The 27,748-nt window shown below is 42.5% G+C and overlaps 1 protein-coding gene across 1 annotated transcript; it reads left to right on the top strand.

The window, feature by feature from the left end:
- The first annotated feature begins 269 nt into the window (after positions 1–269).
- Positions 270–23,741, top strand: BFSP2 (beaded filament structural protein 2). Its single transcript, XM_065830499.2, has 7 exons — positions 270–731; positions 9,442–9,524; positions 11,471–11,627; positions 14,070–14,231; positions 19,610–19,741; positions 20,228–20,448; positions 23,633–23,741. Exons 1-7 carry the CDS (start codon positions 285–287, stop codon positions 23,739–23,741), a joined length of 1,311 nt encoding a protein of 436 aa, XP_065686571.1. The 5' UTR covers positions 270–284.
- The last annotated feature ends 4,007 nt before the right edge of the window (positions 23,742–27,748 follow it).

Here is a 27,748-nt window from a genome sequence, read left to right as displayed (position 1 = left end):
ATCCCCATCCCGCTGTCCCTGTAAACACCATTGTGCTTTTCATCTCCCACATTTGCAGCAGCAGCAGCAGGGAGATTTCCCCTGAAATGGGATTGCTGACCCAGCAGCCGCCCGGACAATGTGATGGGCGCTCCCAGGCAGCACAAAGCCCTCCCTTCCAGAAAGCCATCGCACAAAGCCGAAACCCCCCCACAGCCCCAACCTGCTGGGCTTGGCACATCCCTCCCGCCAGTGTGGGGCTTGGCGGCCGGGCTGAGCAGGGCTCAGCGGGCGGGAACGGCAGGATGCCCTTGCCCAGGCGCCGATCATCCTTCTTGGGGCAGCAGCCCTCTTCCACCGCGGCCGAGAGCTCGGGGCCACCCGGCCGCCGGTTGAGCATTGGGAGCCTGGCGAGACCCCCCGGTGTCTATGTGGGCACCGTCCCTACCGGTGGCGTGAGCAGCTTGGGCACCCGAGTGTCCCGCAGAGCCCTGGGCATCAGCAGCGTCTTCCTGCAGGGTCTGCGCAGCTCCGCCGCCGCCGTGCCCCTGGCCCCAGGGCTGGAGAAGGGTAGGGCTCTCTCCTACGAAACCCTGAACAGCTGCTTGGTGGAGTACATCGAGAAGGTGCGAGCTCTCGAGCAGGTCAACCAGGAGCTGGAGGAGCACATCAGGGTCTACCTGGACAAGAAAGCAGCCAGCGTGGGCAGCTGGGGAGCGCTGCGGGAGAACTGGGAGGCGATTTACCATCAGGTGGGTACCAGAGCACTGTTGGCAAATGAGGGAACTTCATGAGGCATTAGCAATGATGAGCGGTGAGGATTGATGTTTATGATGAATGCTGCCTCGTTTCAAGGCACTGTGCCCTAGACAGAGGGTTTTAAAACTATCTTGATAATAAGTAGCGTTACAATTTCACAGTGTGCTGTGGAAAATGCCTATTAAGCAGGAGAATTCCCTCAGGCATTGTGCTCACGGAGGCAATCGAAATGCACCCCAAGGCGCGATAGTCTGGGCTGACTAAAAAGCAGGGGGTTCTAGTTCTTTTTTATTAGCCATGGTTATTACACCAAGCTTTAAAATTATTAAACTGCTAGGACTGAATTAGTTTATCCCTTAACATTATGTAATTACAAGCACTTATTTTTTAAAAAAGTAGCAATTCATGTTTTTACTTTATTCCCTTGTTTGCTTCATCACATTTTCAAAAGCTCTATTTATTTAAAAATAGTAATTGCATGGCTACCAATGAGTGACCCCTTCCCTTCCCTTCCCTTCCCTTCCCTTCCCTTCCCTTCCCTTCCCTTCCCTTCCCTTCCCTTCCCTTCCCTTCCCTTCCCTTCCCTTCCCTTCCCTTCCCTTCCCTTCCCTTCCCTTCCCTTCCCTTCCCTTCCCTTCCCTTCCCTTCCCTTCCCTTCCCTTCCCTTTGTTGCCATTCGACTGTCCCTTACACCCACCTTCTTCGCATGGCACAAGCTGCAGGGTTCTCCAGGAAAATGTTTATTGTGGGGGTATGAAATAGTGTTTGCATTGACCTCATGGACAAGAAACAGTTCCTTTTGCTGACCCATAAGACTTCGCAGGCTGATGTCCTGCTTGCAGGGAATGCAGGACTTTGCTTCTCAAGGTCTCAGTGCATATCATGAGTCTCGGCTTCTTGATTCCCAGCCACTGAGAGCAGAGAGGACCCTGAAAAGCCAGAGCTTGTCATCTTGCACTACTCTTCCCAACAGCGCTTGCGCAGAAAATGCCGATGGCAGGTCTTCAGAAAGCCTGAAACACAACTTTAAGTTCCTTGAGACAATCGCATGTTCTACCTTGGGCTGGCTAGAGTTTTACCTCTGGCATAGGAAAGAGGGTGCATTTTTATAGTGCGCTGTGTTTCATGGGCAGGTCTTCACCCAGAACATGAGGAATGCTGCCTGAACCCTGTTGTACCAAGATCATGTCAGCAGAAATGCCTGGTTAAGCACTGACTTTTAAAGTTATCTGTACTGGTAAATGACATTTCTGCTGCTAATCCTATAAAGCTTCCTGAAGGGACTGGCTGCTGAAGGCAATAGCTGCTTGGAATCTGGGATGCTTACGAAAAGCCATACCCTTGAACCTATATCACCTCACTGAGGTAGATGGGGACTTCCATGTGAGCTGGAGGGTTAATATTTTGCAGCCACTGTCCCGTGTTTTTCAGACAAATGTCCCATCTGCAGATATCACCTGTAAAATATATCAGGGTCTATGGTTAAGACTAAAAAAGTAGGACTGTAGGATATGTGATTTATCTTTATATGAAACCCCAATATTATAGTGCAGTTGAACCTAATAATGTAATGGTTTTTCATCAAAATTGCTTTCCTTTTAAGCTTTCTTTATATTGTCACCCTGCCACCTTGCCTCCATGTCCTTTTCTTATGAGCGAATAAGAGCAGCTCATAATGAAACGTAGCTTGAATATGTATCAGAAAAATAAAGCTATGAAGTAATAGCATTTGCAAGAATCATACAAAATAAGAGAAGGTTAGCATTATCTATGTCTACTTAACCATGAAAACACATTAGAGAATACATAAAGTTTTCTGAATTACTTCAATTAAATCAATAAAAGAGGCATCACTTAGTGGGTTTTGACTTTCTCAGGCATAATCTGAGCTGTTATGTACAATTCTGACTAATAGGTTTCTTTGCTTTTCTATATTACGCATCTAACCAAAAATGAAAGTAGGACCTCATCCAGCCCAAACACTGATTAACTTGTTCATCTTTGGGCTAATCGGCAAAAGTATGCCAGCATCAACACCAAAATTGTCATAGTTATTAAAATAACGTCAAATCAGTTGCCGTGGAAACTGCTGCAACCACATGAAGTCAGTACCCTCCTGCCATGATGTGTCCCAGTAGGAAAAGTAAAAGGTGTTCAGCTGTAACAGAAATGAGAGATGCCTGGCAGATATATTTCTAGATGTTAATTTTGTAAATATATTCATATTTTCTATACATGTCCACATCCACTTAAATGTGATGTACCATTTTTCAGCCTCCTGCAAACTCTGAGGATTCAATCTGATTCACAGCCAATGTGGTGCTTTCAGCCATGAGGGATCCCTGGCAGCCATAAACCCCCTCAATGTGCTTGCCATGAAGCAGCTGTGAAAGTCTTGGGGTGGAAAGCCACTTGAGCTGCCACTTGTTTTAGCCTCAATGCCTACAACAGGAACAGATTTTGAACAAGAAGCAGCAAATAAAAATACAAAACTGGGGCAGGGTGAGTCTAGACAGGAGCCTCTTCCTGCTGCCCTGCTAGTGAGAAGACAAGGATATGGCCACATAGGACTCTCCCGGTCCCAAAATCAGAAACATGATGGGCCCGTCTCTGCAGTAGGGTAGGAGAGACTGCAGTGAACCAGATGGTGCCATTTCCCTCCCGGTCTTCACGGGATGTGTTCTGGCATCCCACGTTTCAGGTAGTTTTCCTCCCAGTAGTAACAACTGGGTGCCAGCATTTCTCCCAAACACAGAGCTAGGGAAAAAATGTGGCAATGAGTGATTCCAGGGGTCCCTCAGGGGAAAAAAACACTTGTGTTTTATTGCAATGGTCAGACCCATTACTGCAGCAGGGTATCACTGAGAGCAGTGGCATGATGGAAAGCCAGTATCCAGCTCACAGCACTAATTATCCACCTGGGCAGCTGGTTTTAGCAGAGCAGGTGGAGACACTAATTGGGACAGGCACAAAGTGGGAGGATTTTTGTAGGAAACAAGAGGAATGAGAAATCCTTGTGGAGAGGACTTCATGTGACAAATATACAAATTAATCTCATTTTATCCTTGGCATACTTCTTTTCTCCAGGCTCTATCCCAGTCTTCTTGTGGAAAAATAACCAAATGTGTCTCTTCTGTAGAAGAAGAGGTAGTTTGTAATGGTAATTCCTTCCCTCGGAGCAGGGCAGCACCTGGGAAAAGTGGACACTTGAAATAATCTCAGCGAGTTTACAGAGAGGGAGTAGCTCAGCCTCTGTGACCATTCAATTATGGCTGTGTGGGAGACACAGAGATTTATTTTGTCTGAGATGGCACGTAGCACACTTCAGATCACAGGAGTAAACACAAAAGTAGAAGAAGGAATCAACATCCAGGACCATGTCTATCACTGTTGTGACTCCTGTGCATGGTTGGGAGCACTTGAAACATCAACAGAGTTTTTCTGTTCAGATACTGAATTGCACCTGGCCTTACTCTCTGCATTTACTCGGTGTTTATATTAAGCCTGGAGAATATACAGGACTGACAGTCTGAGGAATCATCACATTTGGACTTGCACACAGTAATTTTTTCACTGTGGGGCCAAGAGAGCTGCTGTATATTATCTGTTACACACTATACCCACCAGGATGATCAGAGGGCTGGAACACCTCTCCTGTGAGGACACGCTGAGAGAGTTGGGGGGTTGTTCAGCCTAAAGAAGGTCTCTGGAGAGACCTTATTGTGGCCTTTCAGTACTTAAAATGGGCCTATGAGAAAGATGGGGACAGACTTCTTAGCAGGGCTTGTTGTGGTAGGACAAGGGGTAATGGTTTTAAACTAAAGGAGAGGAGATTCAGGCTAGACATGAGGAAGAAATTTTTTACAATAGGGGTGATGAAACACCGGCTCAGGTTGCCCAGAGAGGTGGTAGATGCCCCATCCCTGGAGACATTCAAGGCCAGGCTGGACGGGGCTCTGAGCAACCTGATCTAGTTGAAGATGTCCCTGCTCATGGCAGGGGGGTTGGACTAGATGACTTTTGAAGGTCCCTTCCAACCCAAACAATTCTATGATTCTATGATTCTATTCTAAAGCAACATAGTGCATGATTAGTGTTTGTAAGCTGGTGAAATATCATTTTGCCACTGATGTAAGGGCACAACAAACTCCCACAAAATGGCACAGAGCTTGGTCAACTGCCATACAGAGGATGGCAATAAATTGGTTTTGTTTATGTCCTCTCAGCCACTTCCAACAGCATAACCTTGGACTGCCTTCTACAGATAGTTGTGAAGTGGGTGGGGGTGAGATTTTTCTGCTTGTGCTTTTACAAGCAACGTTACAGTTTTTACAGATAATTTCTTTAGGAGGTATCTTGTGCTTTAAGAATCAGGCAGTCCTGTTTACTTATAAAATATACAATGTATGAACGAAGTTGTGTTTTCTTGGATGCAGCAGAAATCTGCAGAGGACCCATCAATCTTGCCAGTCTCTCTCCAGGTATTACCTTTCCCAAGGCAATGCAATAAATGCCAATCTTGCTACCTGGGGGGTTTTCCTTCTTCAGGCTCTGAAGGATTTCAACAGAGAAAGCATGACCAAAAGCATTCAAGTTTACTGCTTTGCATCTGAGCAGCAGGCATTGGCCGGTGTGACTTTAGCCTGATTTAGCTGTGAATTACAATGTGTTGGAGGCAAAGGGCTGATATCAACCGCTTCTTTCTGTGTGTGGGAGACTAGACCAGCATCTTCTGATCTTTCTCCACTGCTGCATCATTTGCTTTAACTGAAGTGAACGCAAAAGCGAGATAATTTTCTATTACATAAATAATTAAACCATGAGATTCATCATTGGCCACACCTGAGGCCACAAATTCAGCAGCATTCAGAAAGGGATTAGGTGTTTGTAAGAATAGCGAAAGTATATGAAGATATTGATAAAGCATAACTAAGAATTTGAAAGGCATAGTAAATCTTGCAGTTCTGAGCTTGGTCAAGATCTGTCTTAAAAATCAACCAGGGACAGGTTGTCCCCATAAGTGTCTGTACCACATCACCCTTTATCAAGGCTGGAGACTGCAAAAATCCTTGAAACAGCTGGTTTTCCTTGTTGCCAGTCATAACCCAGTAAATGGGCCAGCACATTGATACAGATTTTGCTAAGATTTTCTCTTTTTTTTTTGCTAAAAATTGAAACTGTGTTTTCATGTCCATAAAATCACAATGAAATCTAACAAAATTGTTGTTGCTTTCTATTTAAGGTGTTTTACAGCACAAATATTCAGTGTTAATTCAAGAGCTGCAAAAAAAGATCATGTTCAAAAGGTGTATGTACATCACAGATGCGAGTGTTGAAAGCAAATATATGACTTAATGGAGCTATTATTAGTAATAATATTTGCATTTTTGTAACACTTCCCATCATGGCTGTTTAAGTGTCACATAAGCATCAGTGAATTAAGCATCCCAGAAGCCCTGTGAGGACAGCATTGCCGTCTGCTTTGCAAGCGGAGGAGGCAATGCCCAAGTGCTTGCAGCATTGTGAGCCCTCTCATTTCCAACGAGCACAAAGAAGTGTGTTTCCTAAACTGCTGCATCATGCTTTTTAGTACATGTGTCAGCAAAGTGGCTATGAATCAGTCTCACTAATACTGAGGGTTTGCATCCAGCTGTCGATTATTAGGAGAATTAAACCAAACGAAAGAGCCACTAGATGGAAGGCTTACATCTCTTCTTCTTATGCCTAGGAAAGGGCTTTCACAGCTCATGCAAATCAGGGAGAACTTTTTAGGAAACCCAGTTTCTACATAGAAACTACTGTGTCATTGTTCATGCCTCAGGTTCGCTGTCGGATTTAAAGAGTACACAGCTCATTTCCAGGAGGGCTGAAAGGCTAATGCCTGCTAGCTCCCCCTAAAACTGTCATCCCTGAAGCCTTCCAAACATTCGACATTTTTATATCATTTTGACTTACATGGCACAGTTTAGGTTTGTGTGCAGTTCTGGAAAGCCCTGGACTTCCTCACTGAACATTTGGCATTAGCTGCTGGTCTGTGAAGAGGAGAGTCAGGTATTAATCAAGTCCTCAGGAGTATGATACCAGGGCTCTGGTAGAGACATTCACTCGTGAGGCAGGTAAGAAACCACCCCAAATGCTTCAATAAAGCCAGAAGATCACTACTGAAAAGTGCTTTTAAAACCAGTTTTCCTCTGCAGAGAGGCAGAAATCCAGGCAGTGGAAAATCACCAGCTACTCCCTGCTTCTACTTGCAATGCAGCCCAAAAAACATTTTACACAGAATCCAGCCTCTGAAGTTAGCCATTAACGTACCTCTGAGTCGCACCGTGCAGCTCACAGGATTTAATGTTACTTTCGCTCATGGTATGGTCCTAGTTCTTTCAAAGGCATTAATTTTCATCAGACGTTAGGTCAGATATTGTAACTGCAGGGGCTCAACGCTAGAGGCAAATGGGCTTGTTTTGACAGGGGAGGGCAAACCATGGGGCAGTGTTTCTGCTCCCTGATTTGAGTCGGGAAAAAAAACAAGCTCTTTGACAATCCATATGTTTATGATTTGGCAGGAAGACAAAATAATTTCTGTAGAAAAAAGAACATTAAAAAAGAAAAAAACATTCAGAGTTTGGATCAAAGACCTGCCTCTACCTCCATGCTGCTGCCATGTAAAAACTAAATGTCTTTTCTCCATCTTTCAGGAGAAACTCAGGTTTCTTGGTGCAAGGGGACCTGAAGACGGCAGAGCAGCATGTCCCCAAAGTTCTGTGTCTGCCCAGCAGCTCTGAAATGCCACAGAAGGGATGACCTGGGGTCTGAGGAGTTAGGCCAGTGCTGGTAAAGTGGGGCTGGAAAAAAGCAGGGAGAAGGAAACAAGGGGTTGAATAATGAAGAAGAGCCCGTTCTCTGTGCAAGAGAGGACATAAACGTCTTCTGTACCTGTGTGCCGCATGGCGGGGCTGGCTGGTGTGCCATCAGATATCATCTCTTTGCTCACATCTGTGGCTTTCGTAACATCTCTCACTCCTGCATGGTCCTGTGCTCTCTAATTTTCTCATGCCGAAACTGGGACTTCTTTGCCCAGTGGCTGTATATTCATGCGAACTTTCTCCTCTGTCTAGATGCTATTGTCATGAAACATGATGGAGCTGCATGTCTCTGAGATGGCCACTCCCTCTGTCATACCTGTTAGAATTGCCCAAGAAATCCCACACTTACTAATGAAAAATTGGCTGCCCATACAATGGCATCAGTTCTGTTTCCTTTGGAAGCCAAGCCCTGAGCTGGAGCTGGCGGGAATGGGGCTCCAGCTGCAAGCTTCCAGGCACAGCCACCTTCCCTTTTTGTTCCTAACAGTAGGTGAGAAGTAAGCAAACCACTTTTTTTAACTCTCATGCCTCCTCAGAGTTAAAAGATGCAGAGTGCTTTTAACTTCATGATCCATTGTGGACTTCTTGATGTGGGGAATAGGGTATTCCTCCAGATCTCTCCTTATCAGATGCCTTCACATATTTCATATTTGTTTGTCCCAGCATCTGTAAGACATCTGGAGCAGTAAGCCACATTTCGTGAAGATGAATTTTAATTACCATGTAGCTTCAGCCTTCCATGTCCACCTCCACATTGCATGACGTGTTTTGCCTCAGGGGAGCAGAGTGCTTCGGGGGGTTTGCAATCTCATTTAGTTGCAGACTTAATTATCTAAAGAAAGATTTGTACTTTAAGAACTCTCCTGGCCTGCTTAAAAAGTGGTTGCTATTCATGGGGTGGTTTAGTTTCAACTGCAAATCTCCACAGGTATCTTCTGAAAGAGACCCAAGAGTTGCTGAGTTTAGCTTCTCCAGAGCAACAGCATGGACCACAGGATGGCTGAAGCCCCCAGACACTTATTTGCAGAGATAATTGCTCTAATCCTGGTACTGAATCCAGCATGTCTTCGGTCACCTCCATAGCCCAGTGCACATATGACTCCATGACAAGCAGTGGTCTTTTCTCACTTTTTAATAATTTTATGTAACCCTCTAGAATAACAACAACCCGCTATGTCACAAGCCTTCCGGGTTTGCTTACCCCTCAAATGCCTCCTAGGCATTAAAGATACCTCCCCAGGGCCATAGCAATGACACCGCAGTCTGATATGCACAATCTTTCAAAAACATTTCACATTTGGTATAATAATATTCAGAGACTGTGGGCTTCTCAGGTCTCGTATCTATCACAAGAGCTTACAGGATCCCATCAGGGAAGAAAAATGATGCTCTTGGAGCTGAGCAACAAGTATTCCTCAGCTCACTGAAGAGGACGGCCCTGGAAAGGATTACTGATATGGAAGTAGAATAGAAATTGCACAAGTGCTACTTAAATTGCATCTAGAAGATGTAAGTGGGATTGAAATTATGAACGTACCTTGCACACAGTAATGAACTTCGATCGTTGCAATGAGCAGAATAAAAGTGTTTCCACAAGAATATTAATGCTTAGAAGCAATGAATAGTTTGATAACAAATTACAGACTATTTGCAGAGTATCTGTGAATTTATATGTACAAAATTAATTGATTAAATTATCTGGAATGAGTGACTTGAACAGCACTCAGCTAAAGGATTATTTTCAGAATCAAAGCTATACATCTGCTTAAGATACGTGTACAAGGCACGTAGCTAATGTGCTGAAGCTCTTAATTGCTTGAGTTCTGTTGTCTCATTCTAGGTGGGTGAAGCAGTCCTCGAAAATGCTCGTCTTATGCTGCACACTGAGAACATTCAAGCCTGTGCTGAAGATTTTAAAGACAGGTAGTCCTGTGGTGGCATCTCGCTGGCCACTTTATTTGCACCTTTGCTTTGACAAACCCTTACTCTATAGGGGAGTAACACTTAGTGAGTAGAATGGGCCCCTCCTGACTTGGGAGGTGTTTTGTAACATCAAAATAATTATGATGTTAACATTATTTTGGAAGATTTTGAAGATTTATAGTAGCAAAAATGTGCACTAGTAAAATTACTTCAGCTATTTTTTGGTATACAGACATTGATCTCTTACTGAGAGGTCAGTTTTCATTCAAATTTGGGTTGACATTTTACAAAGGCAAACTTCCATGTGATTTTTAGTTTTAATTTCCAGTACAACACAAGTGGCTTTGGAAGTAACAATCATTCTGCTGCAGTATCTGTAAAGCAGAAACTGCACCACTACAAATGTCAGCATGGAAATATTAGATAAGAAAAAATAAATGGGCTGCACTGATTTACCTTGTCTTTACTGACAGAAATGAATAGTAAAAGAAGATCTTAAATACTGACAAACTACTTTTAATGTATTTCCGTTTGCAAAGCCTAATATTCATGTCCATGAGTACATTAAGCTCTTTAAATTTTACTCAGGAGATGTGATCCTTCTAGCATTTACTCATAATGGACTCATTCATTTACAAACAGCTTTTCACAAGATCTGACACACAATCTGTACTTAAAACTAATTGATTGTTATTTCCTTTGATTTTTATAATCCCTTAAACTTCTCTCTCTGGTATGATTTTATTTAATCATATCAATAAGTGTGTTAATCACGTTCTTAGGTTTGATCTTTATTTCAGAATGGTACAACTCTGAGATACTCGTTTCATGGCTTTACATCCAGCAAACTACACTCATATATTAAGTAGTTTTAAAACATGTTTTTCAAAAATGTCAGCTGACTTGAACAAGCGGTCTACATAACAAAATCAATGTCAACTCAATCCACTGCACAGTGAAAGCTCCTAATGCTCATTGGGATCAGCTGCCACTTTCCCAAGCTGTTGAACTCCCAGAAAAGCAGGTGGTTCTCAAGGGGCAAAGTGCAGGACTTGTTTATGAAGCTGACTCCCAGCCCCCTTGTCTAACCTCCCTGGCCACCATGTCCCCATGTTGGATGGGTTTGACACAAAAGCTTTCCACCCCAGGGGATTCACCACACAACCCAGCCACATTTTCAAAGGAACATCTAAAATGAAAAGGTTCCAATGAGAGCAAGACAGCAAACAGTGCTGTAGACTAGCAACTGCCTGTCACATTTTTCTCTACCGTTGTGGCCACGGTTTAGAAATGAGCCGTTTGCTTTAACAGCAATTCTAGTTGACAAACAAAGCACTCAAATCTCCTATTTATTTCGAGGCCACTAGGATTTGGTCTTAAGGATGGGCTGGGACCCTGGAACATAGAACAGACTGCCATCAGCCTGTCTGTTAATACAAATAATGCATGATGCACACATGGTTTCTTTAACCATAGCTCTGAAAAGCTTTTATGTAGATGAACAAGCAGGTATTATCATTTTACAGTTAAGCAAACAGAGAAAAAGCCACTCATAGTCATACTGTATATAAATACCAGATCTAGCAGGAGACTGCATGCCTCTCCATGCTTATTCAGGAATCCTATCAGGCTGATAAGCACCGTAGTGCAGACTGCCAACTTGGCTTGTTTTATTACACTCTGAGTTAATGACAGGGTACTTCAGGAAGTTAAATTCAAGCATAGTGAGATAAGGTGAGAGCAAAGTATATCTTCTGTGCCTCTGTTTGGGACACATGAGCTAATTAGCACAAATGGTGTCATTTGAAAAAAAAAAAACAAGGCAGGTTTTTCTTGCTGAGCTGTGCTGTATTAAGGTTTGGGTTTGGATTTTGTTGTTTGGGTTTTTTTTGGGGGGTGGTTGGTTGGTTTGGGTTGTTTGTTTGTTTGATTGTTTTTCTCTGCAGGTATGAAAATGAACAGCCATTCAGAAAGGCAGTGGAAGATGAAATTAATTCCCTATATAAAGTGATTGATGATGCTAACCTAACTAAAATGGATCTGGAGAGTCAGATAGAAAGCATGAAAGAAGAACTAACTTTGCTGTCAAAGACTCATGAAGAAGTAAGTCCAGACTTGAGACACTGCAAAGCCAATGCATACCTGTTTCATCCGCTTGGTATCACACATCTAGCGCAAAGCAAGCACTCTACCTGCCATCTCTGGGTGGTGTGATTCTCCTGAAAACTGCTCCTATTTTGCTCTTCTCTATTAACTTACAGCACTGACCTCTGGGGCTTGATCAAATTACTTACATTTAAGTTTTAACTCTTTCTCATCTGATAAGAATGACATGGAAGAGATGTCATAATTTCTTGCTAGACGCCACATGAAGGTCATGAGGTTGCCAGTCACATATGTGGACATCTCAACAGGGAGGTCTGATTCTCAGCCAGAGATTTAAAGAGAAAATGTTTGTGCAGGGAACAAGCTCTGATCTGCTGCGCTCATGTGGAGCATCGACCACGCTCTTCTGAAAATATCCTGCTTGGCTTAGCAAGCTGCTCAGTTCCCAAAACCAAGTCTCTCCTGAGCAACACACCACTGAGGCAAGTCATGGGGACAGGCAGCTAGAAGGGAAGCCCATTATTACCCAGTTTTGCAATATTTTCCCACTTACTCATTATATTCACCAGCACTATTTGCATGAAGGTGGTTTATTGCCTTCAGCAGCAGTTTCAGGATTGGGCTCAAACCTGCATCGTTACTGATGTGGGCTCAAATATGGAGCTACTGCTAATCCCACAAAAGGACAGCAAACAATTGTGCTCAAAAGTAGAAAAGAGCTTGAGTTCAGATGGCTCACAGAAGCAAGGCACTGTCCTACCTTACATTTCACACAGGTTATTTCTCCAACCTCAAGATTTCAGCAACATTTGCAGGCATAAGGAGACACGTTGCCAAGATGAGGTTGCTTCATCCTCTCTCTACTTTCATGAGTCTAATCCCAAGGCTGACTTTTTGCAGAAAATAACCAGTGGCTTCATCACCACTGCAAGCCATGAGAAAGACAGAAGTTATTTAAGATAAGAGGGAAAACAGAAAATGGATAGAAATACACAAGATCCCCTTCAGATCTCTGTGTATTGCAATTATTGCTGTGAAACCAGAAAAGCCAGCACTGATTGCCCCTATATACACCACAACAAGAACAACAGCTTTCCAACAGCTCCTCTTGTTCCATATTTAGCCAGTGAGGAGCCCTTGCAGAATGGAAGGATGCTCCTGTCTTTACCTGCTGGGAGTATCTGAGCATCCACAGAACCACCCCAGCACAGACCTGATTTTCCCATGGCAGCAACACCAGAGGAAGCTGCTCAAGAGAAGTCACAGAATAAGGGCTGGAAGCAACTATTGCAATTACTCCAGCTGAGCTCTGGCACAGTAAAGTCCCAAGGACTTTGCCAAACTAATTCAAAGCTTTCTTTCCTCCAGTGCCTCCTCCAGTGTCAAGTCCTTTTGAAGCTTTTGTGAACTTGGAGTGGGTACATTTTGAGCCTTTCATTCTTACAGATTCATAATTCACATAATTCAAATCAATTTTTTTTTCCAGTATTGTCACTGTTGGGGCCATTGCTTACAAATACAATTCCCAGATGCTTTTATACTACTTTTTTGTTTATGCCAATAGCATATATAAACAGGCTGACATAAAAGGATTGTGGTGCCAGACAGTTCAGATACACATGCAGAACTCATTCATTCTTGTGTTCCTGAATACAATGTACAACTGATGCACTACCTTTAGGCATGCAATTCTTGATATACTAATTCTCTATTGCTTACATGTTTTTGGAGCACTTATATGTAAAGAAGGATCACAATGCAGCCATGGAGAAGGAGAGTGCTCTTCATCTAACAGGGACATGCACAAAAGCCCACGTGGCTCACACAAGCTGTGAGGTTGTGGAGCTCCTGCTGTTTTGCACAACTTGTCGTATCTCCCAGTAGATGCATGTCTAGGTTATTGCATGGTGCAGCAGAGAGGGAAGAGTAGGGTTTGATTTGCTGTAAGCTGTTAGTTCCTTGACCCAAAGCCCAGACTAGCAGCTTTACTAGCAATGCAGCTGTGGCGGGCTTAGGTCCCAGATGTGCAGTGTGCGTGTGTCAAGCTCTGACTGCTGGAGGAACATGCCACTGTGAGAGGGCTGCTCCAGGCAGTGCCTTGGTGCTTCAGTCTCCTTCCACCAATGGGGAAACCACTTCTACTAACCTGGAGCTGCAGCACGATTCCCCATGGAGAAGCAAGGCAAATGCACAGCTGAAAAAGAAACCCTCCAGTGCACTAAATCATTAATGCAGAAACACCTTTGGGGACCAAATCTAATTATTCTCTCTGTTTGTGATACCTGTGCAATCTATTCTAGGTGTACCTGCTTTAGCAGGTGGGTTGGATTAGATGATCTCCAGAGGTCCCTCCCAACCCTAACCATTCCTCGAGCCCCTCTGAAGCTACCATTCAGTTGTCCAATTCACCTGCTTTTATGTCTGTTATTTTTGTTCAAGGATGTGAAGGTGCTATACAAGCAGCTTGCTGGATCTCAGCTGGAAGAGCTTGATGTTCCCCTGGGGAGTGGCCTGGATGACATACTGGAAAAAATCAGAATCCACTGGGAGAGAGACATTGAAAAGAATCGTGCTGAGACAGGTGCCCTGCTCCGTACCAAGGTAAGTGCTCTGTAACTCACATTATGTTGGACGTTACAGGATTTCAAGAAAACACAAAATCATTGAATCACAGAACAGTTTGGGTTGGAAGTGACCTTAAAGATCATCTAGTTCCAACCCCTCTGCCATGGACCGGGACAACTTCCACTAGACCAGGTTGCTCAAAGCCCCATCCAGCCTGGCCTTGAACACTTCTAGGGACAGGGCATCCACAGCTTCTCCGGGTAACCTGTTCCAGTGCCTCACTACCCTCGTGGTGAAGAATTTCTTCCTTATATCTAATCTAAATCTACCTTCTTTCAGTTTAAAGCTTTTACCTCTTGTCATATCATTACAGTCCTTGACAAAGAGTCCCTCCCCATCTTTCCTGTCGATCCCCTTTAGGTACTGTAAGGCTGCTATAAGGTCTCTCCAGAGCCTTCTCTTCTCCAGGCTGAACAACCCCAACTCTCTCAGCCTGTCCTCATGGAGAAGTGTTCCAGCTCTCTGATCATCTTGGTGGCTTCCTGTGGCCCCTCTCCAACAAATCCATGTCTTTCATGTACTGAGGGCTCCAGAGCTGGACACAGGACTCCAGGTGGGGTCTCACCAGAGCAGAGCAGCAGAATCTCCTTCTTTGACCTGCTCGCCAAGCTCCTTTTGGTGCAGTTCAAGATACTACTGTCTGATACTATGCAGTAATTTTGAGGGTTGGTGTTTTCTTTTTTCTCAAAACAAAAAAGATGGTAAAAATCTAAAGGATTTTTGGCCCAAATCCATGGGAAAATACACTCATAAATATTGTTGGCTTTTGTGGGATGCACAGCATTAAGCAGCAGTGGAAATGGCCCTGCTGATATCATGAATATCTTCGAGAGCCTTCTAAAGACTCTGAAACACTGGCTAAGAAAAACAAAATCAGTTGATTCCTTCTGTGTAGGACAAGTCACAGTCATTACCCTTCTTACTAGGGCTGTTCCTCCACCAAACAATTTAATGGGTCTATAAATCAAAATGGCAAAACATATTGCTCTACACTAAGTATACAGCTACAGACTTTTTGTGTGTTTCTCCTTGAATTTTTTTCCTTTGGCAGCAGTGGAAAAACTGGACATTAACTTAGAAATTAAAAGTGATGATAATAGCCATTCCCTTTAAAAGTGTTCTCCTCTCCCGATTCTGAGTCTGAACGGCCTCTAAACACAGCTTTTTCTCTGTCACAAAGGATCACTCATTCATTTTCCAGTGTGGCTGGCTGAAGTAAGTATTTTTGCAGAGCTGAAGCATAAAGTTCAGTGGCCAATCCTATTTGTTAGTAGCCGTCTCATTCTGAGTTGCCTATTACAGCAGAGCATGGCACAGCAAATCACAACTACAGCTGTGCTATAGAAATATTCAGCAAAAATCAGCCCCCCCTTGTTCCATGGCACAGAGCTGCCATGAGAGGAGCAGGGGCTAGTGAAGGTGAACAGCAAGAAAAAAAAGCGAGAAATATGTTTGCAAATATATATGCAAGCTCTGAGTAGGTGTTTATTTTCAAAATAAAGAAGTAAAATCCTGTGACAACAGTGATACCAAAGGTGCTAGGGAATGTACAAGGACCCATCCCAGAGGTCCCATCAAGTTCGTGAGAGTGTCAGACTATTACTAAACAAAGTTTTTGTAAGGTTAGTCTGCGGGGGCCTGATTTTCAGCTTGTACAGCACAAAGGATGTTGGTGACACAGTAATAAACTGCATGAGCCCGGAGAGCATCTCCATAGGAAGCATATGCAGCCCTGAAAAGCCAGAGTATTCTCAGCTTTGCCTAGAAAATCTGTTCCTGGCCCAATGCTAAGTTTCAGCAAAATGAACATTACTCTGACAGCAACAAATTCTTCATTGTTCCACCTCCTCCTGTGCAAACACACCCTCACAACTCCCTTCTTCCCATTTCTTTCACCCCTTCAACAACTGGTCTTTTAGTTGCAGAGAGATATCATCTGGGCAGCAAACCGCCAGCTCATACCAGACTGACCATTGGATGCTGCTCTCATGTCCTTGATTGTGGCCAACACCAGGCACTGCAGAGAAACGTCAACAAGCAGACATAACCTAACACATCCCTGCTTGGCCATCTTAGTCTATGCTCTTACTTGTTTAAGCCATTCCTGGGGTTGGTTTGTTTGTTCGTGTTTTTTTTGTTGTTGTTGTTGTTGTTGTTGTTTGCTTGATTTTTATTTTATTTTATTTTTTTTTTAGTGGGAGGAAGAATCAGAGTAGCAGAGATCACTGGAAAATCAGTTTCGGTTCAGAGTAGGTTCTGGTATGACATTCTAGGGCATTTTGTCCCCAGCTATGCCTCTCATTAAACCCAGATGATGCAATTTTGTATCTCGTACAGTTTTGTATGTCATACAGATCTATTCAGATTATTACTATTTATACAGAGAACAGGAGTTCACCTTTTTACAACTAAGATTGAGGACTTACGTTCTTATGTGGCTAGGTTGCACCATTTGGTTATCCACACAGGGAAAAATTTGCCTTTATCCTTTTGTGACATCAGAGGAGAGAGAGCAGTTCTCTTCTCTCCTTTGCTCTTCATTACTAGTTCTTCAGTCTCTCTCTGTGAAGGTTTCCTTGGTCCCTAATATTTTAATTCCCTTGCTCTGCACCCATTCTTTGGTATAGCTGTGAGCAGGTGAGACCAAGGTATTTCAAATTATGACCTTGTGTGTACCAAATTATGTCCAAATTATGACTTAGACATCAGGGCAATATTTTTGTTATTTTCTGACTAATTCCCTTGCCTCATTTGCTTTGTCTTCTGACTAGACTTGCAGTCTTGGCTAGATTTTTCATGGGTATTCTGGCACCAAAACATACTGATTTACATTCATACATAACAGGGTTTCACATGGGGCTTTTTTTAGATGAGTTAGTAACCACAAATCTCAAGTCCTTTGGTTTGACCTGTGCACTTTTTTGTCCATAACGCTCAAAACCTTTCCCTGAATTGACGCAAGTGATTTAAAAACTTGTAAGGCACGCAAGCTGTTTAATATTTTCCCCTGAAAAATGCTTCATTTAATGATGTGGTACTGTGCATTCAGGTAGTTGGATTCCACATATCCAGCCCTGCTCATTGCTAATCTGTATTGCTTTCTGCCATCCATAAATCCTGCTAATTCATGATTCATCCTCAAGGCAGTAAACCTTGAGTCATCAAGCTGTTAAACTTCTGTCATAATGGAACTAGACCTTAATCCTCCTCTTCACATCCTGTCTCTTGTCCAGCTGTAGATCCATGTCAATGCTCTGCCCAGGGCACATGATTACACATCCTCCTCTGTCATCCCTTACACTAGATCTCATAAAAGGTTTAGAAAAATCTTGTGATTTATGTCAGTTGTTTCTCCCTGCTTTGATATTTTGCTAATGCATTCCCAGAAGTCTTAAGAGTTTATAAAAGCCACTTTCCTTCTGCAGATACCATATTTATCAGACCCTGGATGTTGGTGGCTGTCCCTAATCATCCTTTAATTATCTTGATTCCATAAAAAACAGACTAATGAGAGATTCTGCACTCTTGCACAACACCTGGCTCAGAACTCTACAGACATGCTTGAAATCTGCACATTCCTAGGAAACTCAGGCACCAAGATGATCAAGATTTAGGAGGATTATTTCATCCTCTCCCTCCATTAGTCCAGTTTGTGTGCACCACAGTTCAGTACAGCCTTTCCCTTGTGTAGCACCTCAGGAACAGGAAGAGCAGAGACACTAGAAATCATGAATTGCCTAGTAAAGAGGGCACAAAGACTACATCTGCACTTCTCTACAGAAGGAACCCCAAAGCTGAAGCCAAGTGTCATGCCCAGTGGCATCCCCCACAAGGACTTCTGGGGCAACTCAGCTGGTAATCCTGTAAGGAGGATGGGAAAACCTTGCATGTCCCAAAAGCTTTGGAGTTCATTCAGTGTGTGCTTGCTTGTTGCATCATCTTCAGTATTTAGGTCTTAATGTGGCCACCTCCATCTACTCCGTCTGCCCATTCTAATATTCACATCGCTAACGTCAGGTGGCTGTGACATCTTAGGGTAACTCCTGGATGAATTTTGACATCACCTGTAGTGAGGGCAAGTGGGATTTATAGGTAGCATTTGGGCCACCAGCAGGGTAAATGTGAATAAGAGATGCCAGACTTTGGGTAATGTGTGGAGGCTATAAATATGGATGCAAAGGTACTGTCCCTGCCCTATGTGTCTCTTAAAAAGAGGCATTTATAGTCCTTGTATCATAACAACATGCAGACTACACTCTCAACGCGACTTAGGAGACATGAATTACTCCAGAGTGGCAGGTCCATGACCACTACACTGGGTTCACCAGGACTAGCGAGGTGGGATGATGTCTCTCTGAAGAACAAGCCCCTTTGAAGTATTTCTGGAAAACTCAGGCTCTGTGCAATTTGCTGGAAAGGACACTTTTGGTGTTTGGACTGAAATTTGGCCCTTTTCAACACAGGTTCATAAATCCTAAATTCTGTTCATGAATTAACTGGTACTTAAATGACCTTTTGCACCTGAGATTATTTCATTCACAATGACCAAAATGTGGTCATTTACCTTACTTTTAAAATAAAATAATGCATAATCAGAAAATTAGAACAAGGTCAAGATGAATTTTCAGAGTGGAACGGAAGTATTTTGCATAGTTTAACTTCAGTGTCAGCCAGAAGAAACATAAGTTTTGACTGAAGAATTGTATTTGCTAGAGAGCCCAGAGCTCTGGGTTGAAAACCTTGATCTCAGGCCTCATTAAAAATGTATATAAATTTTATTTTTACTAAGGTACCTTTTCTTTCACCTATTTTCAAGGAGCCTGAACTAAACACATATAAAACCCGTAAGCAACAAAAGCATTAAATTGTGTATGAATATCTTAATTCAATTAACAGAAATTATTTTTCTGACTTCTATGATATGACTTGCTCTCTAACTCATAGAATCCTATGTGAAAAATCAAGGTGTGAATACTTCTGAAATCCAATAGACTAAGCGAAAACACTTAAATTGTAGTATAGCTACAAAATGAAGAATTACAGCAATGTTTTCTTTTTATAGGTAATTTTAAATATACTAGTATGAATGCTGAACAGCTTTTGTTGACATGGATAAAATACATGGACATATCTATAAGCAAAATATATAGACATATCTATAAGCCATTTTACAGTAAATGCATAGAAAATATGGTAATTTTGACACTAAGAAGCATCCAGCTGAGGGATTTAATATACAAGAATCAAACTTAGAATTATGACAAACTGTGAAAATATTAGCTGTCAGTTTGGTATGTAAGGAAACTAAAACATAATTTGAGTAGGCTGTGACAGCAGTTACAAACTTGTACCAGCAACAGGCTGAAACGACGGCAGCCATGAGAACCCAGGAGGAAGAGCTGGTGGAGGGCCTCAGAACTGAGTTCCATGAAACTGCCTGCAAAATACAGAGCTTGCAAGCAGAAACTGAATCTTTGAGAACCTTGGTAAGTAATGTTGCGTTTTCAATGGGTGGGCACATTCTGTGTGAATTCAGCATGCCATCAAAGGAAAACATTCCCATCTTCTGATGCAGGCTTAAGCATAAATCCCATTTTTCAGCAGATACTGTTTCCAGAGATGCCAGATATTTCTGGGCTCTTCTTGATTGACATGGTGCATTAAATGTAACACATCTGACAACCGGGCCCCAAATGTCAATCTTCAGTGTCTTGATACTTGATAATAATTTCACTGAGATTGCTAGGTGGGAAGTACTTGACAATGTGATGAATTCTGCACCTTGTAACCAAAGTAGTTCAACCTTTGTAATGATAATACAAATGTTTCAAAGCATCTAAAGAAGGAATACTCAAAATATTACATCTCCATTTAAACATATTCAATAGACATATTGGTCAAACTGGAATAAAAATGACTATGAAGCCTCTGAAAACTTGACTGTTTTGATGTCTGTTGTCCTGCCCTTACAGAAGAGGGGTCTGGAGAACTCTTTATATGACGCCAAGCACTGGCATGACATTGAGCTGCAGAACCTAGGCTCTGTCATTTCCAAGCTGGAGGCAGAGATGGGAGAAATCAAAGTAGAGACCGAGCAGCAGCAGCGGGATCGTGAAAATCTGCTGACCAGCAAACAACAGCTGGAGAAAGACATTGCCGCATATCACTGCCTTCTGGATGGAGAACAAAGCAGGTACTTCTCCTTAAAAGCAAGTGTGCCATGAAGATGGAGACAATGTGCTCCCTGGGAAGAGGTTGTGAGGTTGCTGGAAGCAGGAGGACTAGGGTGGTTCTCATGTTTTGAAAGGCTGGGTGGTATATGGTGAGGTTTGGAGAAGGTGACAAAGAGGGAGAACACCCCAAATTCAGTCATGCAGAGATTCCTGAAGTATTTGAGATGGGTGGTTTCCAGCACTGTTGTGGAAATACAATGTTTAGGAATACACCACTATGTCTATGAGTTTCACTTCCCTGAAGATTTAAGATTAAAAAGGAACTACAGTATCCGGGGGCTACATTAGTGGCTGCAAAACAGCTGTGCTGTTGTTTCTTGCCTTGGGTACATTATGCCTTCCCTCCTCCTCCCACTCCACAGTCCAGATACTAAAGCTGTGATCCTGGGGAAGCTCCCATTCCAAGCACACAAGTTCCTCCCCAAGTCCAAGGACAGAATCTGGCTCACTAGCTGTACTCTTTCTGAAGAAACATAGTCCAGACTCTCAACATTTGTCCTCTGGGAACAACCTGTAAATGCTTTTACAGTGCTTGGGTTGCCTGGTTGATCTTTTTTAAGATCCTTAATCACCACTAGTCATGGAACCTCTGAGAATTTGATCCACAGCTTTTGACTTGCTCTTCTGCTCAGGGAGAATGTTTTTTTTAATAATCAGTTCCTGCTGGAATTAGTGAGATTTCACTGGCTGAACTGGGGATAGTAGTCTTGGTTCAGCAATTTTCCTATCTGTAGTAGTGACCAGACCAACTGTTTTGTTTTTTTTTTTCCACTTTCAGCTAATTATGAAACTCCCAGCTCACAGAAGACCATTGCCATTAAAGCAAGAGAAGATGTCACTGCCAGTTATGTTCGTGGAAGCTAAAAACCCATCAAAGCAGCCTGCTTTATTCAGTTTGATTCAACAATCAAAGTAGGTTGTAGCTTGAACAACTTTATTAGACCCTCCTCATATAATCGCTTTGCTTACAGGTTTCAACTTACTCATGTTGTTAAAATTCTAATAAAAATAAAGAATATCAAGGTTTTTGTTTGACTTTTTTTCCTTCCAGTATTTTTCATGATAGTTGAAGGCGGTTGGACTAAGAATACGGGCGCTCCACTTTCCAGCAAGTAAACTCTTTCTTTTTTTAGTAAAATTTATCAAGAATGAACTACCTCCACACTGCACACAGCATCCACAGGGAAATGGAGACTGCTCTGTTGTGTCACAAGACCATCAGCTCACTAGTGTGAAATCTAATTCAAATAACGCTGCAGCAGTTAAAGTGTGCTGTTAACTCGATGTGATTCATTTTGCAATACATAAGCTAGCATAGGCACTAATGTGAGCATCCCAGCAGTGCTTAATAAACATGTTTTAACCCCAAACCAAACTTTTGGAGAAGCTGAAGATGCAGGAGAGCAACAACAGTTCTGTCTGCAGTCCAGGTCACACCTTTTTACTGTATACTGAGTGTCCTGGGCAGGGTGTCAGCTGGTGCAAATGTGATACTTTTTGAGGTATTGATATATTTTCAAATGTGTTGTTTATATGCCTGGCTCTTTCTTTGTATCAACATTTCTTAAGGCAGGTTGGCCAAACTTCTTTTGAACAGGCACCCACATTGTATCAATGTGTCTGGCCCTAAGTAAATTCTCTTGTTCGGATGGTATTTTGATGAAAAAGACTCGCCATCTTTCACTTCTTATTTTATTTTATATTTTAAATATTGAGATCCTCACTGTACTGCATTTGCAGTAAGGTCATGATAAGTGCCAAGATGGACCCTGCATTGTCAAATAAACATAATGAACCTTGGCCCCTACCACACAAAACCTTAGGTAGATGGCTGGCTTTCCTTCACCAGGCCCTGCATGGGGATGAAGGTAACTACACACGTTTGTTCGATTAGGACTTCACAGTATTGACAGTTACACAGGGTGACAACATAGTTCATTAAGTGGACTCAAAGACTACTGAGAAATGGCATATACTAGAGAATGTGATGGCATACAGCATATACAAGAGATAGTCTGTAGGTATTTTGATGTTTAATTAAACATTAGCTAACAAAGCTACTTAGTTTTTATTGACTGATAAAATCAAATGCACTCCAAATCCACTATACTTGATCCAACAGTGAATAACAGGAATCAGCACAGAAGTCTTGTCACGCCTTTCCTTGCACATTCCCCCATTCGTGGAAAATCCTTCCCGATACAGCTATTTAACAAACAATTCCTCATTTGATCTCTGCAATAAGGTCACTCAGCATGTACTATCTGCAAGATTTTGATCAAAAAATTACTGGATTAAAAGATTACCCAACAACAACGAAAAAAGAAAGGTAGATGATGGCAGATTCCCTTTTTTGCCTCACAGATGGTGGTCTCATCAGAGCAGTGATAATACCTTCTTACATATCAGTGCAGAACTTAACAAGCTGAGACTCCATTGAGAATAGTGATGATTAGAGAAAACATAAAAAAATGGTGGTACAAGAGGTGAGATGGCACAGACCATCAAGTTATTGTCAACTGGATGCAGTCTAGGTATGGTCACTTCTTGACATTAGTGAAACGCAACGTCCCCCCATTCTTGACACGTAAGACAGAGCAGTTTCTCTACGATTTGAGAAACAGGAGGGAATTTATGAATTATTTGTTTGTTTCTTCGTAGCAGTCCTGATAGGTTTTGAGGTTTTCTTTCTGTCTCATGTGTACTGTATTTATAGAGAGCAGCTTCTATAGATCATCAAATGAATCCTATAGCATAAAAATATATGGAGTGGTGTCAGATTTCTTCACTATTTCCTAGTGATGCTTCAGGTATGAAAAGACACTGCTGGCTATCCCACTGTGAAACTGTTCTTTATAGATATCACCAACAGACATAACCTTGGTGAAATTATGACTCTACAATCATACTGTGATGTGAAAGGAAGGTTTTTTTGAAGTTTCTTATATGCCATTTGAAGTTCTTGTTCCAAGAGAACTTGGATTGTAGGTTCAAATGATACAGCATATTCCTACTGAGATGTTTATTCATTGGAATGGAAAGCGTTTCTTGAAAAATCATCAAGGTATTCCAGTATGGGGAAGTAACTGAAAAAGAAGGAAGCATCTAAGCATAAAGAATAAATTTCTTTTTCTCTATCCCTAGCAAAGATAAAAAGCCACTGAAAAGATCGGTTTTTGTTAAGAGTTCATCAGAAGTCAAATGTAGCACATCTGGCCCTTCTAAAATGAAGTGCTTTCATATTAAGCGCTAACAAGCTTGTGAAGAAATCTCTCTCTACATTTCCACAGATCGTTGCTAGCTACCTAGCTACCAAGACAGCCCCTCCAGTGTCCTTGCCAGCCTGATTGCTATCTAAGCATTAACACTCTTTACCATCCTAGTGAGATGCGAAATGCAGAACATGAGAGGCCAAAGGCCTTCAAAACTTATTTGTCAGTGCTAAGGTACACAAATTGATTTATATTTATCCTCTATTTGAGTAGTTGCTATATTAAATGCATGTAAGCATGTTTCCAACTGATTTCATAGGAAAACCAAAACCAGAACACAGATTTTACCATCTACTCCTGCAGTATCTATCACACCTGTATTTCCATTTGTAGCATTTGCTGTTACGAAGACTCAGGATGCAGTCAGAGGGTACAGATCATACAATCTAACAGCCAGCTGCTGCATAAAAGAACATTTATACTCCCTCCTCTCTTGCTCTGCGTTACCTCACCAACACCTGTCTGATGTCTCAAAAGACAGTTCAGGAAAAAAAAAAAAAACAGCAGAAAATTAGCCCTGCAAAATGCAGGGAAACTTGCCTGCCATTCAGCTCCCTGAATCAGGACACTGCAGGGTCAGACATCTACCAGTAGCAGTACAGGGATGGGAGTGGGAGAGAGACTAGTAAGGGCCATAAAGTACGACTGCCTCCCTTGGTGGTAACTAGTCATCAGGTCAGATTAGCTGTACCAACAAACCATATGCATACTTTATCCTCCTCCTCAGCCAGACACAGCTTATTCTGTGCCACAGCTTGAACACACGCTGCTCCCTCCCCGGGGGAAAGAAGCAGAGGGTGCCAGCCCTATGTGAGTCTGTGCTTCATCTCAGATTTCACACCGAGTAGCAGTACACCACACCAGCTAGGAATTGGTACTCTAACCTATCATCCTACTGGTTACATTTTAGCACAAACATTCTCGTACTGATTTTACAGTTAAAAGATTATTTTTAAGGTGACTTCAAGCTGGCATCATGTAAAATTGAATATTTCAACAGACCACCATGCACTGGTGCCACCACTGCCTGCTTTCAGATGGCAATCATTGGTGGAGAAATGGGCATGATAATACTTCTCCCTTCTGGCCACAGAGGTCTGATATCAGAACAAGCTCTTAGCACCCCAAAGCTAATATGAAGGTCAAGCTCCTCAAAAGAACCGGGGCCCATGCTGTGGCAAGGACTCTGCCAGAACCCTTCTGCAAGCTGCTCTGCACGTAAGGGCGCCTTCTCCAATTTCCTTGAGCAGGCATCTGCCTAAGAGTTATTGAATGAAGCATTCTTCTGCTTGTGCTCTGCACATGTCAAAGCATTTTGCAGTGCTATCACCTTCATGTTGCAGAATGGAGATAATCAGGTATGAAGAAGTAAGGGTCAGACAAAACACTGGGTGACTAGGAAGTCTGCTCCTAACTCTTGCGTCACCCACAACTCACTTCAGCTTTCCTTTCTTCAGTTTCCCACAGTAATAGTGGCTGCTACATTGCTTACCCTACATGCAGTAGTGCTTCATAACCCAATTTTTATAAAACACACCAAGATGCACAGGGATCATGACAAGCATCATGACAAGACCCACCACAGCTACAGGACAGAGAGAAGACGTGGGCAGGCAGCACTGTATGCCACGGCAGGCACGCTGCAGCGTGTGCTGATAACGCGGGGGAGGAAAGACACAAAGTCCTGAGAGTCCTCCAGGTAAATCTGTACCTGAGCAGAGACATTCAGAGCAGTGCATCTTGGCAAAGGTTGGTCACATCAAACAGTGATATACAGTGCAGTAGAAAGCTCTCTGCTGAGCTCATGCTCCTGTCACACCAATGTGGCATTTTGGATATAGCCTTGCATTACAAACGTTTCTTCTGCCAGTCTATGCCTGCAAGCCATTCTTCGGGCAAATGTCCTCTGCGTAAGCATTGAGGATCATTGAATTTGAAAGAACAAAAAACAGAAATACTGACCTTCTATTTTTTTTTCCTGCATCTAACATTTCACACAGCAACAACCTTAACCATGAAAGCTAATGCAATGAATTTGCAGAGAATTACAAATGCTGTGCATCAGCACATTTTAACAATTGTACATAAAAATAAAAGTAGAGGTGGGAGGCAAATCCAAGCATAGCTGCATAACTAATGCTTCTTTTAAAGTGCCAACTGAGACACGTCTTTAAATCTGGATCTAAGCCTTCAGAGGCCTAAAACGCTGCTCCTTCCCATGGTTTCCACTGAGTCTGTTCCAGATTTAACAGCTGAAAAGATTCTTGGTTACTTTGCTCCTGACAGGTATTAAGTTTCCAATCCAGACTTGGTCATTCCAGCCTTACAGCACTGTGTTTGCAAGGGACAAGTGACGCAGATGCTAAAAGCAGCAAAAAAGGCATTCATATTCCCCTTCAGCCTGGTACTCGGGGTTATCAATAATAACGCAGTGAAAATATTTTACCAGCTGCCGAAATTCAGAAAAAAAAAAAAAAAAAAAAAAGAGCGTAGCTTAAAATCAGGCACAGCACTGCATTTAGTGACCATTATTAGCTTATCTGCTGCAAAAGCTGAGGGATACAAATTGTCTGCTCAGTTCCACGTTACTGTCAGTGCTGAGCCTGCGAGTCACATCATGATGTGGTGTGGAGGTACATCAGCTTCCTGGGCAGTAACAAAGCGCAAGGGAAGGCAGCTCCTCAACAAAAAGAACGTCAAACACTCTTGCACACTGAACAGTCCTGTGCCACCTCTTCCATGAGACCATCTGTCAGCCGAAGGGGACAGCAGGAACAGGAGAGCCCAGGTACACTGACAAGGCACAGAAAATGAGACTTAGCTACCAAATTTGCTCTCTATTTCAATAATTATTCCTGTCACAAAATGGCAAGCGTCATTGATGACGTGGAACTCTCGGTGTTACCAGGTGAACTGTTATGCTTGGAATTTTTAGTTCTCAGGGCCTACTCTGTGCGTGATCAAATCCTGCAAGTGCACAGAATGTCACTTGTAGCAGAGAAATATAGGGAGAAAGCGTGACAGAGGATTGTAACAAATCTCCCAAACGCGGAACACTCCGCTACAGTGATTCAGTTACAGCTACAAAACGCTTCACAAAGTATTTGACCTCTTTCTGCAATATGACAATGGCACCTCCCGTTTCTTCAAATAAGGTAAGGATCATGGACTGAAAATACTAAATAACAGTATTTTCAAGGACACAAACAGACTGTCACTCTCCAAAGTTCAGAAAAAATTTTCATGTTTAAACATACATACATCTACATATATAACATATGTTTACACACATATATAATGATTTCAAGAGAAAACATCACAAAGTATAAAATGATATAAAATAAACCAGAATACAAACATGCTTACTTTTATATCATTACAATACAAACCTATTATTATTTGATGGGTAATTCTCGTTTGGGCTCCCACTTTTGTAGCAGGAATATCTCCTTTTGGTGGCTGACCAGCAAACAAAATAACTCATCACAAACAATGTTTCATGTAATTATTTATGACTCATGCCACTCTGAGGCTGTTTTTCAAAATATCCTGCCCCAAAACTTTTGACAATGCATTTTGAAGCCACAGTGAAGTTTTTAAACACCTATGTTTTTCCAGAACTAAAGGTCACTACAGCACCCAAAGCTAGCAGTAACAATCTTCAGAAACACACAGCAAAGCTTGTTTTCCCAGTGGATACTCCCCAGGCTTCACTAAGTCAGGAAAGCAGCTAGGAATTTAATGCAAACACATTCAGACATCCTAGACAGAGTGGTGTTTCGAGTCTTACTCATTTAACCACACCATTTCCACGATGAAAGCTGCTTTACTTCCTTGCATCCTTTACACTGTAAATGCACGGCCCTTTCCAGGGCGCGGGGCGGCCCCTTAGTCACCTCAGCACACACCAAGAGCGAACGCAACTTCATCTCAAGGGCGGGGACCGGGGCAGGAGCCGAGTTGTCTGAGAGGCCCCCTCATCCGGTGG

This window comes from Patagioenas fasciata, chromosome 2 (assembly GCF_037038585.1).
Source record: "Patagioenas fasciata isolate bPatFas1 chromosome 2, bPatFas1.hap1, whole genome shotgun sequence".
In the NCBI taxonomy this organism is placed as follows: Eukaryota; Metazoa; Chordata; class Aves; order Columbiformes; family Columbidae; genus Patagioenas; species Patagioenas fasciata.
This window is presented reverse-complemented; position numbering and strand designations above follow the sequence as displayed.

What these genes read in the sequence shown, in the direction of transcription:
- BFSP2 (XM_065830499.2), top strand. Translation starts at nt 285, where the DNA reads ATGCCCTTGCCCAGGCGCCGATCATCCTTCTTGGGGCAGCAGCCCTCT. An exon ending in GGGAGGCGATTTACCATCAG is followed by an intron (nt 732 to 9,441) that starts GTGGGTACCAGA and finishes GTCTCATTCTAG; the next exon opens with GTGGGTGAAGCAGTCCTCGA. An exon ending in GTGCCCTGCTCCGTACCAAG is followed by an intron (nt 14,232 to 19,609) that starts GTAAGTGCTCTG and finishes AACTTGTACCAG; the next exon opens with CAACAGGCTGAAACGACGGC.